The 16,948-nt window shown below is 39.0% G+C and overlaps 1 protein-coding gene across 1 annotated transcript in view; it reads right to left on the reverse strand.

The window, feature by feature from the left end:
* The window catches only part of DOK6 (docking protein 6), a 246,126-nt gene extending 234,095 nt beyond the window's left edge, over nucleotides 1–12,031 (reverse strand). Inside the window, exon 1 of the mRNA XM_061995510.1 lies at nucleotides 11,807–12,031. Coding sequence (XP_061851494.1) covers nucleotides 11,807–11,872 — 66 coding nt within the window. The 5' untranslated portion in view covers nucleotides 11,873–12,031. The remainder of the gene's footprint in view (nucleotides 1–11,806) is intronic.
* Nucleotides 12,032–16,948: the final 4,917 nt, after the last annotated feature.

Below are 16,948 nucleotides of genomic sequence, written 5' to 3' on the forward strand. Positions count from 1 at the left end.
GTGACCAACTGTAGCTTTGACATTTTCAACATCTACTTGAAAAAGTTAAATCAGTCAAGATTTTGGCTTTTTTGCTACAATTCCATCTCAAATAAGGCAAAAGAGACATAAGGCTTATCAAAATCTTCAGTTTAGAATTCTTGTCTTTCTATTAGTGACATCTATTTCTAAGATGAAAATTCATGAGTAAGTATTTCTATTGGAAGGATGACAGGAAAAAAAAGCAAGATATTTACTTTCTTTATATACCAAAAATTTAAATAGCTCAGACACTTGAACAAATCCTGACTATAAAAAGAGGCTTTTCATACAAGAATTCAAGGCAATCTATTTTCCAACCAAAAGTAATAGTCTTCAAGCAACATTGACAATGACTCTGCCTGATATGGGATTTTGGACTAGATAACCTCCAGAGGTCCCTTCCAACCTTAGCCATTCTCTGGTTCTGTGACTCAAACTACTAAAAATAAATTCTGAATTTTTATAGTGTTTTCTGTACAGTGGCAGCACCAAATAATGATTTTCATTATGATCAGTGCTAGCCATCTACATATCTAAAACAAGAATTTATCAAGGGTTTATAGCTGAAATAGACAAAATAAAAAAGTGGTGGGTGAAAAGAGATTATACTTATTTGGCAGACAGAAAAGTTCAGAAAGCCTGTTTCTCATTTACACTGACAGCATTCTTCACTATGCTGGCAGTATAAAAGGCCTTAATGCAGCTTCAAATTTGTGGTATACAGTAAGCTTAGTATAATGGAGAATAAGGCTGGAATGAATCAGAGTGCTCAAGACTACAAATTATATCTCTGAGAAAGACTAATGTTTCACTCTTCTTATATATTGCCCAACACATAAACATAAATATTTCTATCTTTTAGAAAGAGGTTATTTCATTAACAGTGGAAAAACCTCTAAAAATGTTACTGTAGTTAAATAAGAGGACTAAGGGGGGGGGTGGAAACACCAAAAAAGTTTTTTTTTTTTACTGTGCTTCTTATAACAACTATGGATAATTAACCTCTATCTTTATTGCTAGGATGTCCTTGTTCTTTTATATACACGTAGATATATATATACACACACAAAAACACACATACATTTCTTTCTTGAAAAGCAAGAAGCAGCATTACATATCTCTTCACTCAAAGATTCTTTCTTTATGTAATTGTATTTCTACAAGTCTGTCTTTTTAGGATTATCAGTAACAGTATACATAGATTGATCTAAAACCCTGCAACTTTGAAAATAATACCAAGTATCAACTTTGGAAATAAATTTATAATTACAGCTTGATATATCCTCCCCACCTCTGATATTAAGAACTCAATAAATTTATTCTCAGATAATAAAATCCCAGGTGATGAGTCTCAACATCTCTTGGACAGTAGGTAAATACCATGCAACATAAATGCTAGAGTCACTAAGAGTAGACAATATGTCTAACAGTATTTGGTCTTGTGTAATCAATGGACATTCATTAAGAATGGTATCATACGAGATGCTGAGGATCTTCAGTGCCTGCTACAGAAGTCAGAGAGATATGAATGTTTTTAGCAACCAAAAGGACCATGTGCTGAGCAGCTATAGCTTGCTTTCGTTTTGCCAAAAAAAAACCCAAAAACATAGAATCATATCATAGAATGGTGGGGGTTGGAAGGGACCTTTAGAGATCATCTAGTCCAACCTCCCTGCAGAAGCAGGTTCACCTAGAGCAGGTCGCATAGGAACATGTCCAGGTGGGTCTTGAAGACCTCCAAGGAAGGAGACTCCACAACCCCTCTGGGCAGCCTGTGCCACTGCTCCCTCATCCTCATAGTGAAACAGTTTTTTCTTATTTTTAAGTTCCAGCTTCATCCCATTACCCCTTGTCCTGTTACTAGCTACTACAGAAAAAAGGGATGTCCCGACCTCCTGACACCCACCCTTTAGATATTTACACATTAATAAGATCTCCCCTCAATCTCCTCCTCAAGCCCCAGTTTCCTCGTATGAAAGATGTTCTATTCCCCTGATCATCTTGGTGGCCCTGCGCTAGACTCTCTCCAGCACTTCCCTGTCCCTCTTGAGCTGAGGAGCCCAGAACTGGACACAGGACTCCAGATGAGGCTTCACCAGCGTAGAGTAGAGGGGGAGAAGAACCTCCCTCGACCTGTTGGCCACACTCTTCTTGATGCATTCCAGGATGCCATTGGCCTTTTTGGCCACAAGGGCACATTGCTGGCTCATATTTAGCTTATTATCAATCAGGACTCCCAGGTCTCTCTCTGCAGAGCTGCTCTTCAGAAGTTTGACACCCAGCCTGAAATATCTGGCAGTAGGCTAGCGAATTTAATAAAGAGGTCTTTAAACTAAGGGACTTGGGGGGGTGGGGAGAGAAGCAAAATAGAACAAGCTGTCCCCTCTAGCTGCGAAACAGGGCAGGACAGGGAATGCAATGATAAGTGCCCTTCATCTGCACATTGGGCTGAGATACGGAAGGCTGACCACCCTGAGAAAGAGCCAAACTGGGGAGGAACCTCCTGCACCCGCCCAGGGAAACCCGTCTGAGTAAACCCCTGCACTGCCTCTACACCAATGCTCGCAGTCTGAGGAATAAGCAGGAGGAACTGGAGACGTGGGTGCGGATGCAGAGCTACGACCTCATTGCGGTCACAGAGACATGGTGGGACAGCTGCCATGACTGGAGCACAGCCATGGAGGGCTATGTATTGTTCAGGAAAGACAGACTGACAAGGCCTGGAGGTGGAGTTGCTCTCTATGTGAGGAAGCATTAATAATGTGTACCAAACTGTGCTTGGGTTGGGATAAGGAGCGTGGAGAGTGCTTATGGGTAAAAATTAATGGGCAGGGCAAGGCAGGTGATACTGTTGTAAGAGTTTGCTACAGGCCACCTGATCAGGAGGAGGAAGTGGATGAGGCCTTCTGAGAGCTGCCTCACGATCACAGTCCCTGGTCCTCATGGGGGACTTCAACCACCTTGATATTTGCTGGCATAGCCACGCAGCCAAGTACGCGCAGTGCATGAGGTTCCTACAGATTGTTGACGACAATTTCCTGTTGCAGATGATTGAGGAACCAACAAGGAGGGGTGTGCTGCTGGACCTGGTACTGACGAATAGAGACGGCCTGGTTGGGATGTGATGGTTGGAGGCAACCTCAGCTGCAGTGACCATGAGATGGTAGAGTTCAATATCCTGTATGGAAGAGGCAGAACACAAAAACAACCCTGTTCTTTTTCTTTTCTCATATGAAAACTCTAAATACTCATGAGGTATTCATAGAAATAGTTTTAAAGTATGGTTTCAAGAAAAATAATTATAATTCAGAGAAAGCATTACTGTTATAACAGCATCAACAAAAATTACTTTCATCAGCAAAATAGTTTCTTTTCAAAGTAATTTATTATTATACTGATCTAGCAATTAATAATTTAGTATAACAGCCTCAGTTAAAATGGAAGTTTTCTCCATTCTTAGTTTAGCCTCATACTTTTTTTTTTCCTCCACAATCTTTTAGCGTATTTGAACTAGATAGCACATTTATGGTATCAAGTAAATACTTCACCAAAGACTGCATTCTCTACAACAGAAAATAAAAGCAATGATAATAAATATAAATTATATTTATCGCAACAATGCCTAAAGGCCATACTGTTCAGAAACACTAATTATTATTATTATTATTCCTTCAGAAAACCCTTTTGCATTATTGTTTTGTAAGACTTTATGTATTTTATTCTCTCTGCATGAAAAAAAAGTTTTCATGATAATATAGAACACACCAATTATTGCTGAGGGCAGGGGATCTTGGATGAACAATGTCTCAAAAAAGTATTCCAAGGACAAAAGACAGAGTATACTAGAAGCATCATGAGCTTCCTGCTTGAAAAAAATAGTCCTAATTTGGTACTTTGGTAGTGCAAAACTTCCGATACTAAACTTTGCTATGAATTCTTTTTGCAGTGAAGTAGAGGAAACACAATGAAGTGCCTTTCTTTACTAGGCAGACCATGTGGAACTCTCTCCAGATCTAGTCAATGCTGTGCGTTTGTAGTTCCTTAGTGACATGTATGACTTTTCCAAAAGTTCATTCTAGATACCTTGGAGATGATGAGGGCCAGTTTGGCAAATGAACAACAGACAGAAGGATCAATCTTTTAAAGGATATACATACTTGCATTAATTATCTTACTCAGCTGTGTGCATCTGAAGTGAACAACAACTCCTCTGAGGCTCCATTTACATGGTCTTGTAACCTCTCAGTATGACGGCAATGACGTTTCACACATTACATTTGTTAAAAATTTGTTAAAAAGCTGCAAAATCTGCAGGACTTATTTTGTTATGGCACTCACTGTAAAGCAGTGTATTTCATCACTACCTTAAGGACTGCATTATTTATTTCTTTAATCTATACGCAAGCTTCAATATTTACATTCAACTTCAAAACTCTTCAATTTTGGTCTGAGCTTTCCAAGACAGATTCTGTCTATCCTAGTTAGTAGTACTCCTGGAGTCAGTTGATTCAATTATCCTAACAGCTGAAAATCTCAGTATTTGGAACTTTCTTGACTTGCATCAAGTTTTCAGTTAGTCTTTTACTAGCTGTGCTAAACAATGACATAAATGTTCTTCTCAGACATATGTGGGTACGTATTCGGAATAGTAAAAAAAAAAAAACTTTAAGAGAAAGAAAGTACATATGTGACGATACAGTTACTGCAAAATCTATTCTCACTCAATTCTTAACATTTGCAATTTTGTCCTTTCTGCTTAAGACTAAAAGGTTTCCTTCTTTGTCCTTGCTTACTTTGTTAAAGATATTTCATAGTATTTAGAATTCAACAATATATTTTATATTTCAATTAAATAATGATTAAAAGTATAAACCAGTATCTTTCTGAATCTTAGCTGCACTACAGGTTGAAGAGATTAAAAATACGAAATGCTGCACAAAATTGGTATTACTATTTTAAATCTAGCGGATCTGAAAGGCTACAGGATACAGTAAAATACCTACATTTTGCTTCAATAATAGTTTCTTAAAGAACAGTGAGGCATGTAATCCAGAATATATACAGATTAAAGTATTTTTCATCTTCAACAAAGAAAGTATTTTAGATTTCCTGGTCTGACTGCACACAAGTATATTAACTACACTATGACATTTGTGAAAAGCTGTTTAACCAGCAGATCTTTTAGAAAACCCCAAATAAATTACAAACTTTCCAGGATAATACAGACTCAAAATCCCTTTATTTATACTTAAAAAAAATAATTTGAAAAAAAAAAATTAAAATCACTCAAAAATCCCTAACAAAAGCTTCTTTTGAAATTCCTCACTAGTACTTATCTAAAATGTGTTCTCTACACATTCATACATGTAGCTATCAACTGATTCACATATGCTCTTGCCTGACTATGCTGTTGCCAGGCAACCACTGTAAAGCATTTTGCACTGTTTGCAAAAATGTGAATGAATGATTTGAAGAGAGATTACTTCTCAGAAACTAAGAAGAAAACTCCCAACTGGAATTACATGAATAATTCTTTGAGTATTTCAAGGATTCATAGAAAAAGTTTCTTCCACAATTACCGATTTGAGAAAGGACATATCCTTTGATTAGGATTGGAAGGGCATTTTACAACAAAGAAATTCATGTTCTGTGCATGCGGTTAAGGTTGCCACCTGGACTCTGAACCAAAGCCACTGCAGTTAATGGGTTCCTTTAAATTGGCTTCAGGGTCTTTTCATTTGGTCTTTACTGTCCATATCAGGACAAAAATGACAGATTCCTAAACAAAAAATCCAGAAGGCAAAACCTTACAGGAGATACAAATAAACTCTCAATAAAATTTTATCATCTTAAAATATGCAAGTAAACGAGATCAAGTCCACAAACACTGCTTTGTGTAATCTTCATACAGCTATGGTGTAATCTCACTGAGGCTAATAACATTACACACAGGAGTAAAAATAGAAGCACCTACAATCCATTGATAACAGAGATGCAATATGCTTTCTGCAGAAGAAGAACCTTTTGTCCCTTTAAATAAGTGGTATTCATTACAAAATGGCTATCAGACCTTGTGAGAACTAAAATAGGTGGAAAAGAACATCACGAAATGCAACTGGGAAACACAGCAACTCCAAAGTGTTTATCAACAAGAGGGACTCACAAGGTTTTTTTAAACACAAACATCAGCATAAAGAACTGTTAGACTTTTTGTCTTTGTTTACAACAGCTGTAATACACTTCTATTTCCTGAACAATATGCTTAATCAATGAGAACCAGTCAAAAGCTCAAAATGATTGTTCTTTCTATAATGACCAAATTGGAAATCCATATGGTTTTTCATTCAGTTCCTCAAATCCATTCATGTAACTGTAGCAAGAAGTAGTATTGAATGCAGTAATTACTGGTATTTTGAATGATACTTTCAGTATTAAGTAGTAAATGTGACTAGCTTCTTTTAATAGATTACAGTGAAATCCTTTAAATTCTGTATCTCAGATTGTCTTGAACTAGTATGAAAAATAAACTGCTTTAGATGGAAGGAAAGAATCTGGCATCTAAATCCTGTCAGCCTGGATCTTTCTAAAAATTTACAGACATTTATTAAAATCAGGAACTACATATTTATAATTTCTTTTTTATTATTTTCATATTCAAAGACATTATTTGTAGTTTAGCTCATACATCAGGATGCAGCTATAAATGGCAATCTTGGTGCTTTCAAACAGGCTGAGCATATTTTCCAGCAATAATAGTATAAAATAAGTTATGGAAAGCTTATCCATTCCAGGCTGCACTAATTTGCTCCGGCGTTTTCACTTGTTTGTTTCTTAGAATATGCTATGCAACTCAAAGAATTAGAAGAACCTTTCCTCTGCCCTCTATATTCATCATGGCCCACTTGCAAAGCTGCTGCCATCAATCAGCGTATTCTCATACTCAGGACATTTTGCACATCCCTTTACTTTCTTCACCCTAAATACATACACAATATCAATTAAATGTTAGGATTCTGTAAGATTTTCTGCGCTATTTCACGAGGAACTAAGCTGCAATCAGAGGTTCTTATTCATAGCCTTGTTAGTGCTGACTGATTGAAGACACCATTAACAGGAGAAGGAGAAAGACTATGTTCATTTCCAGAAAAGGTACCTGTAATGATCTAAAAATATGGTTAAAAATAGGGCATTTTATATGGCAAAAACTTTGCATTTAGTGACTAAGAGCAACTTGAGTTTTATTACTCAATCAAGACTGACAGGCAGGTACTATTTTCTGTTCCAATAGTAGTATCAGAGCATAAGCTGAACCACTCAGGAAATAATTCTACTCAGTATGCAGAAACACATGAAAACCAGTATATAGGATGCTTCATTCTGTGGTCAAGGCATTCCCCCAAAGAAAAGACAAAAAACAAACAAAAAGATTATGACTTTGAAGGTTAATACAGGTCAAAATGATACTATAGAAGTGACACATTGCTTGGTTTTAACTAGACTTCCTAATGTGAGATCAAGTTATTTTTTTTTTCTAAGAAGCACCACTTCAATATGGCATGAAATCCTCACTGTTTAGTTTATTAGGAGGTGACAAGGGGATTCCAATCTGCTACAAGAAAGTTTCAGCCTATAAGCACAGCCAGAGCAGTAAAAAAGATCGTGTCATATGAATTTTAATGCGACACAAGTATGAAAGATTCCAAAAGAACAAAGGCAGCGCAGTCCTGTTCCACACTACACAAATGACCTATTCTGATCTGAACAGCACACCACATTACAATCAAATTTATTTCAAAGGAGAGTCACACAGGTCAAATGTAATGGCTGCACAAATGAGGTATTTCCTTTATGTAATATTTGAGAAAAGCAGAGTATCAAACAGTGCAGGAATGCCAGAGCACTGAAACCAAAAGCATATTTAGGCTGCAGGGAGCAGATTTTCAAAAGATGTTTTAATTAGCTATCCTCCCTGACTACAGTATCTAAGTTTGAAAGATATCTGCAATACCTTGATGAAGATGTCACATACACATGTGAGACTGCCTACTATGTAGGCTTCTAATACAGATTTAAAATTTTAAGGCACCATAGAAATGTTTTATATACATGTCATAGTTAACAAAAGTAAGGAGATAGGCTAAATGGTCTCTTTATGGCCTGACATCTCCATGGCAGAAAGCATATTCCCAATGGAAGCAGATATCAAATTCCAACAACAGAGATGCTGGTGAAGCTCCTCATTTTGGCATGCTCAGTATCCAATCCTACATCTAAACAAGCTATTTTAACAGCATGAAGATACCAGAACAATGGGGTCTACTTGAAAACACTGGACTGTCAGAAAATATACTGAAGTCCACTAAGATGTAAAGCCAATGGTAGATAAGCACTTGATGATTATGATGAAAAGAAGGAAAAAAGCCTTGATGATCCAGTATCACTAAGCAAAAATATGGGCAAATTCTCACAGTATTTCTTGGCATATATTCCCGTTCAGACTCAGGTACAAGTCAAAGACTAGCTCTGACTTCAGACAATCATTCTAACCAGGATCACTTACTGATGACAAAGTAGCTACATGTTCTGACCACTTGGTTCAGAATGGACATTTGTCCATCTCCATGACTGAAGATGGCACTCATACATATTACAAATACATTTTGCATATATGTGGGGAGTATGTAGCAAGTACTTAAAGCAAGGTATAGCCATAGTAAGTCAGAAGTAAACATGTGATACCTTGTGAAAAAAAGATTCATAATAAATTTCTACCTTAGAAAGTACAAAAATCGAGAAAAGGAGGCAATCAGAAGAAGATTTACTACTGGGTTTTTGAAAACTAAATTATTGGAAAATCAAATTCTACCAGAAAGGTCACACCAAAGTTGTTGGTTGATTTTTTTTTAAAAAACAAAATTAAATACATTGTCAGATTTTCCTCTATGGTATTATGTCATCCAGTTTTACCTGAAACTTCACCAGTTGCATTACATTGAAGTATCTTCCATTTGATTCCCAGCCAGGGCTCCCTCAGTCACAAAACAAGAGAAAATAAAAGCTACCCTGGAAGAAGTTCAATAATGAGTTGGCTTCCAGAATTACTTTTATTGCTCAAGCTTAGCACTAAAATTAGTAACATCATCTCCCCAAGTTCTAATCAATTTAATTTTCATGAGACATATACTATTAAGACAAAAAAAGCCAACAACAACTTCCAGTGTCTACAAATAAAACATAACCAGTAAGAGATGTATTTCTATTTACATGTTTCAAAATGATCTTAGCCTTTGTTTTCAGAACCCATGGTTCTCTTCCCTCCTCTTATGATTTTTGGAGGTTAAAAGCATTAATTTGTTAACAGACATTTATATCCCTGAAAACTGATGTATTCACTTACATTATGACAGTTCTAGTGTAACTCATTAAGATTCCGACTTGGAGATAGCGATAAGGGAAAAAAATACAAACCTTTAATGTTTCACTCGTTGAATAAAAATTGCATTAATTTAGAAATTCAGTCACAAGAATCCAATTAGCTATGGATATATACACATATATTCATATCTTTCAACCATCATACTCATTTGAATTTTTATGCTATTTTCTATAAAATATAATCCATTTTACATTGTATTTAAGAGATTTATTCAGTTGTGCATCCCCATATGTCATATTTAAGCTTATACTACCACCTGCCTGAGGCTGCGTAGTCTGAATTGTCACCCCCACACACCTCTTCCATAGAAAATCCTCCATAGACACTGTAAAAATTGTTTCAATTATGCTTTGTGTAAAAGTATGATAATTACTCCCACCATGAATATTACCCACTCAAAAAAAACCCAGTTATACATCCACCCCCTCAAAAAAATCAGATTGTCTTCAAAACAAAATATTCAAGCTACTTAAGCTAAAAATCAGTGTCTTCATAACTTCAGCAAGTATCATCCAAGATTACTGTAATACAAACCCTACAATTGTTGCATATACATATAGGTATGTAAAAGTATTCACATATATAGATATGCACATAATCATAATTTCATACTAAGGACTCAGAGATACCTTCAAATACAGATTTGCAAATCAAATAGGTTAACTCCACATCCAACTACCATCATTAAGGCAATGTCATACCATCATCTCACTGCTTTGTGTTGGGCCTGTCTAATAATACTGCTGAGCTGAGGAAAAACTGATGAGCAAAGGTTAAGCAGAGGACTGCCAAAAACAAACTAAGACTTAGAAAATGCTTCTCGGAGACAAATGCTTGACTGATGAATGGAATGACTTGGGTTGCAAAATCGTTAATACGAGCATCCATTCTCTTTGGATTTACACTATCTCTCAAACATTTGGAGTTGGCATTATTAAGTATTTGCACCAAACTCTTCTGTGGTCTTTTGGAATTAATAGCCCTGTCAAGGGAGCAAAGAGCTCCAAAGGTCAATTTATGATTAGTTTCCCCCCATTCTGCACACCATGTCTGCAAGTAAAGCACAGCACCTGGGGGAAAGGGAGAAGGGAGGGAAGGGGGAGAGGGAAGAGATAAATATTAGCACTGCGATAAGCTCACAGACCATGACGTGGAGGAGGTCAGATCTCACACGGCCCATGCTCGGTTAGGTTTCAGGAGAGGCAGTCTCTCCCTGGAGAGGAAGGCAGGCAGCAACCATGCACTTTTCTCCACATCCAGAGAAAAAAAAATACGAGGATGAATCCAAAGAAGCAGCTTAGCCATCCCTCCAGTCCCAGTCAGTTTTAGCATCAAACCCACAGGGACACTGTTCTTTTAGGGTTACTGGCAACACCAATAGCCGTGAAAACCAGCAGAGGCCTCAGGGCACACAGTTTTCCTGAGCCTTCTCACACACAGAAAGTGTAGGAGAAAGACCAAACTGATGCACCATCTGAAGTTTAGGAAATCCTGTCCTCTACATGCACTCTGCTCCACCTTCATAGCTTTTCAAGGCTTGCTGTAGCTCATCAGGAAAAGGGTCCACGGCCAATCTGTGTTATCTTCAGCTTCAATGAGCATCCCGCTGGGTATCGAAGCCAGCCACCCTCTGCTATGAGACTGTCTCCGATTTCGATCACAGTTAGACCCTGCATCTGTCTTTTGGTCCATGGGGCTGTCAACCCCTTCCCTCTCTGCCCTTCAGCCTGCTGCTATCTCCTATTCCCCAGCCCCTCACGCCGTCGAGCACTACCACTCCCACGCTACTTCCAGTTACTAATGGGCTGCTTTGGTACCAGCCTCCAATATTTTCAGACCTTGCCATGACTGAAGACAGCCTCTTCCCAAAACGGGAGAGAGGGGGAGGGAAAATCCGTGCATAAAGTTTTCAGACACCTTGCCCGCGCCTTTCTCCCCCCACCCAAGCCCCCGCCGGCTGCACCAAGGCGACAGGCTGGCGGGGGGGCAAGACTTCCAAGGCGAGTGTCTGCCCCGGCCTGCGCTGTGGGACTCGGGGGGGAATAGTGGGACGGGACGAAGCTTTTCGCGGACAGTGACCCTGGAAGGGGCTCGCTCAGAAAGAAGGGAGGAGCGGTGCCTTCCCAGAGAGGGAGAGGAGAGAAACTGGCTCTGTCCGAGGCGCAATGGCAGTGCATCCTCACTGACTCCTTACGGAGAAGGCACTAAAGTCGGTGCACCGACAGCGGCGGCAGCAGCAGGTCGTCGCGCCCTGAGGCGGCGACCGTGGCCCGGGGCACTGCCTCCCCCCAGGCCGCCCGCGCCGCGCCCCTACCCTGGGCAGGGCGAGCGAAAAGAGAGCTCACTCACCCCCAGCTTCCTGCTGCGGATTTTCACGTAGCCCTGCTTGACAATATCGTTAAAGTTGGAGGCCATGGCCAGCGCTGCCTGCTTCCTCTCCTCCGTGTCCGGAGTCCTCCTCTGCCTCCGCCACCGCCTTCTCCGTCTTCTTCTCCCCTAGGCCCTCCTGGGTGCCGCCGACTGCCGGCTCCGGAGGCGCCTCTGGCATGCAGGCAGCGGCCCGCGCCGCGCTCCGCTACTCCCGCGGCCGCGCGGCGCCGTTCCGCTCTACACCGCCCCGGGGGTGGGAGCGGCTGCTCGGCCCCGCTCTTCCGCCAGCCCCTCGCTTCCCCTGAGCTGCCGCTCTCGCAGCCTGCCGGCCTCCCTTCACATCGCACCGCCCGGCGGCTGCTCCGCGGCTGCCCGCACCTACGGCCGGGGCGGCGGGCGGGGCGGTGGGCGGGTCGCAGCGGAGATACCGCCCCCGGCGCCGCGGCCGCGGAGCCCGCCTCCAGCGTCCGCCCTGCCCTGCCCTGCCCTACCCTCCCCTGCCCTCTCCGCCGCCGGGGGCCAGGGGGCTGCCCGGGCTGCTGACTCCAGGGAGGCGGCACGTGTCTCCAGAGCCGGAGAGGGAGCGGGGGGTAAGATACCCCACCGCCGCCCGCGACCATGACGTAGAGCCGAGGCCAGATGCTGGCCTTGGCCTTGGCAATTTTACCCACTTTTCGGCACGCTGTCAGATCACTGCGGCCGCGGCATCTCTTATTCGGGTGGCAGATCCCTTCGGAATCACGGCCCAGGAGGGTATCTTTCTGCGCCTGTGTTCAAGAAGCCGCATAGACGCCCACCACCAAATGTTAAAATATAGTGTCAGCACAAGTAACTGAATGAAAGAAACATCTAAACTATAAAAGTAAAACAATTTGAAAAAGCTCGAGTTCATCCGAACTTGAAAAATGAGGTGTCACACAGGCGTTCTGTGCCGTCCGCAATGGTGATCATGACTTTAATTAATTGTACCGCTAATGGAGGTGGATCTAGCAAAAAGAATGACTTCTGAGAAAAACGTTTATATAATTTTAAAAAAGAAAGTTATTGTTTTAGTTACATGCAAGAAAGCAGTGGACAAGAATGAATCGAACTGCTTGAGAATGACAACTTGCAAACATAGGATTGACAAGAGAGAGCGTTATTATTGTTCTGTAAAATTTCACTTCATAAGCATTTTCAGTGAAAAAGTTCAATTTTTGTTATAAGCTTAATAAAATATTCATGAACTTTTTTTCAAGATCTCTACCTTCTGCTGTACCATTTCCCTGACGTTTTATGAATCAGGCATTTGCAGCATACAGTGTGCTGTGGACTGGGGCAATGAAACGTACTTCTATAGTTGAGAGTTTGTCAGATTAATTTCAGATTTTTAAAATTGATAGATAATATTCTTAATGAATATAAAGTCTGTAATAACTTTGGTGAATCAAACCTTCTGCAAATTAGACTTTATCTGTAAAATTCTGCAGAACTCACATTTAGAGAGTAATCTTGCAGCAAATGGTGAAGATGTTACAGTGCTTGGCTGATGGAATTATAGGGAAAAGCTTTGTAACTTTGTATAAGTACCTGGAGTACTTTGTCCAGCTGTGGAGCTCTCAGAACAGGACAGACGTCCAGAGGCAAGTCCAGAGCAGGGCCACAGAAATTATGAAAAGGATAGAGGGATGGAACACTTCTCCTGTGAAGAAAAGTTGGGAGAATTGGAATTGTTCAGTCTGGAGAAGGCTTCAGGTAGACCTCATTTCAGCCTTTCAGTACTTAAAGAGAACCAGAAAGAAAGAAGTGACCAGATTTTTTTTCTTTTTAGCAGGGCTTGTAGCAATAGGACAAGGGATAATGAATTTAAACTTAAAGAGGGTAGAGTTAGACTAGGTACAAGGAAGAAATTTTTTACAATGAGGGTAATCAAATACTGGAACAGGTTGCCCAGAGGGGTAATAGATGCCCTATCCCTGGCAACATTTACCATCAGTGGACAGGACTCTGAGCACACTAATCTAGATTAAGATGTCTCCACTCATTGCAGGGAATTTGAGCTAGATAACCTTTAAAGATCTCTTCCAACCCAAACTATTCAATGATTCTATGGGAAATTGAAGATAAAAGAGAGATCTTATGTTTCAGGTTTCCGAAACATTTTTAATTATGCTGAAAGTACTTTTGCTAGTCCACCATACACCAGGTTTAGAATCTCTTAAAAAAAAAAAAAAATCCCAAACAACCAACCAAATCTAAACAACAGAAAACAAGAATCTTAATACTATGATCAAAATACTCTTGCATCATCATTGACTGCTGTTGGCTTTGCATCCATGTCTAACAAGTGTGAAAGTTGTGGTACTAGGCCAAGGAAAATCTCTTTCCTCAGAATAACCCTTATTACTTTACTTGTTCTGATTTTTTTGCCGTGGTCAATTAATGCTGAAGAAGGTGAAAGTTTACCTGTCCTTTTATTTTCTAGCAACTTGATTCCCAATTATATGAATTTTGTAAAATCTGCTAGGAGTAAGATTCTACATTGTTTTTATCCAAGCAAAAAAACTTCTGTGTAATTATGCAATTGTTTATGAAAATATGATCATAAAAAGGAAGTGAGAAAAATACTTAACCTTTACACAAATATGGCTTCCTAGTTATTTCTATTGAAATGACAAAAGAATATTAAAAGTTTAAACTTCTACTTTGGTCAGAACATGACTTCTTCCTCAATTTCTGTTTTAATGACATGTCAAATCAGAATATTCTGTGATTTTAGAGAGAAAACTGTGATATACCTACAACAGGATTCAAGGCACCTTACAACATATAGAACATAAACTTCGTTCGAAATGAGACTAACAATTGTTTAAATTACAGAAAGCTCTTGAAGGATCAAAAAAGAGAGGACCAGTTCCTTTCAATTGCCAACCAGAAAAGTATGTAATCCTATTCAATTAATTGACAAAAAAAAACCCCAAACATTTTCCTTACACATTAACCCTGAAAGATTTATAAGTTTGTAGACCTAATTTCACATACAGTCACTATCCTTTCTTTGTCATCTCTCAGCTACACAAAAATTGACTTGTAGCATTTGAGAAAAATTATATTAATCTTCAAAATGAGATAGAATCAATGTTATGATTTGTTTTTTAAAGACTGTTTTGTATATCATATGAAAGTAACAGCAGTTTCAGAGCATTCTGGGGCATTTTTTCACTTTTCATTTTTTAGTCTCTGAAGTAAGAGGTAACAATACAGCAGAACTTATATCACCTCCCTAACATGCATGTTGTTGTTGTTACCATTTGGAAAATTCCAAAGCTAGTTAGCCATTTATTCTTGATTATGTTAGTTTATCATATAACAAGCATGGAAAATGGTTTAATGGTATAGATATTCATATCTGTATTAGTAATTATCATCAGATTTTCCCCAGTTATTCATTATTGTTCTTGTATTTGTCTTCAAAAACTGTGTATGAATTGTAATTATTTATTTACTTACAACAATGCAATAAGATATAAGCAAAATATTTGTAAAATACAAACTCAAAATACTGTACCTCCTACAAAGTACATTCTAACCAGCCTGAGCTTATAAGATACCTTATAAAGTATCTTATTTGTTTTCAGCTTCTTTGGGTGGTTCCAGTCAGAATGATCAAATACTCATTTGCATATGTGTCCTATGTACAGCTTGGGGCACAAATGCATAGCAAGGCTACTTTGAATCACAGAAGGACAGATGAACTGTCTTGTTACTTCCCCACAAAAATAATGTTGTGTTCATAACACATTCATAAATTGCGTTTTCTGTGAAAGTCACAACTTACGAATGAAAGTTCCTCAAAACAGTCGCCCTACGTGCTTTGTCTTGTTTTTCTTCAGAAATCTCAAGAAGACAAATGTTCTCAGAAACTCAACAGGTACCGACTCAATGAAGTAAAAAGGAGGAGGCAGGAAAGATATAGTATGGTCCCTTCTGAAGAATACATTACTGTGAACTAATGCCTTCTATATTTTGTAAAAGATTATTTCTGATACACCTGTTGGTGTGAAATCGTCATTTGAAAAGGGAAATGATTCAGCAAGTAATCAAGTCACGAATTATTTCAAGCAGAGAAGTTAATTTCAAATCTACCTAACATAAGTGCAATCAAATCTAATACTATTTTGGACAGACAATATATATTGCCATTTGCCTCTGTCAGAAAGCAATTTATTTAAATGAAATTACAGTCACCTATTCTTACTTGACAAAATTAACAGATTTTGTTAGTGTCTCTTTTAAATCTGACTTTGTATGTCCCCCGTTCATCAACAATTCAGACTCATGAACGATTCTCCAGTGAAATTACCAGTGTTTGAATTTTCCAGCCAGGATGGACTTTCACCACACTTGCTAAAGAGGAGCACAGATATTTCCATCTCAGTTTTTATCAAAGCAAGCCACTTCTCCCACTTCATTCCTGACCAAATACCAGCTGAGTCCAAAGAACAATCTCTAATTGAAAGTTTATCAGGGAACTGGCAGTTAGTATTTAATCAAGACATCTGATAAAAAGCATGCTCTCACCTAAAGCTGTTTCCAATCTAAAATAAACAGTAATTTTTATTATGTTAATAGAAATTTGCATAGGAAATGCCAAGAAAGAAACATTAGCTAATGTATTATTAATTTGTTGGAAGCCTACCTTCAGCTAGGCTCTAAACAATTATTTTTCTGCAATCCATAAATCACATACTAACCAGAGTCCTTTGTGAACTAGCATGAAACATAAATCACCTAGATAGACAATATTAAAAAACTATTGTTTTCCATGGGCATTGTAGAATGCAAAGCCATTAGTTCCTGCATGAAACCACTTGCATATTTATTACTGGCTTACTATCCAGACCCACAGTGCATGATCTTCCATACTCCAAAGACAGAGTAGGCAGATAAGCTAGTATCTTACCCTGTTGCTTTTGATCTCCGTAAGGAAGATTTTTTTAAATTTTTTTTTTAAGTGACATTTCCTGGTTTATAAGGCAATATAGTTGATTAGCCTGTTTTTGGAATTGGAAGAGGTAATATTGTCACTTCTGGTTTCTGTCAGGGAGATAGTGATAGTCAAATCTCTGCTCTTCTGAGACT

Source organism: Colius striatus, chromosome 4 (genome assembly GCF_028858725.1).
Source record: "Colius striatus isolate bColStr4 chromosome 4, bColStr4.1.hap1, whole genome shotgun sequence".
In the NCBI taxonomy this organism is placed as follows: Eukaryota; Metazoa; Chordata; class Aves; order Coliiformes; family Coliidae; genus Colius; species Colius striatus.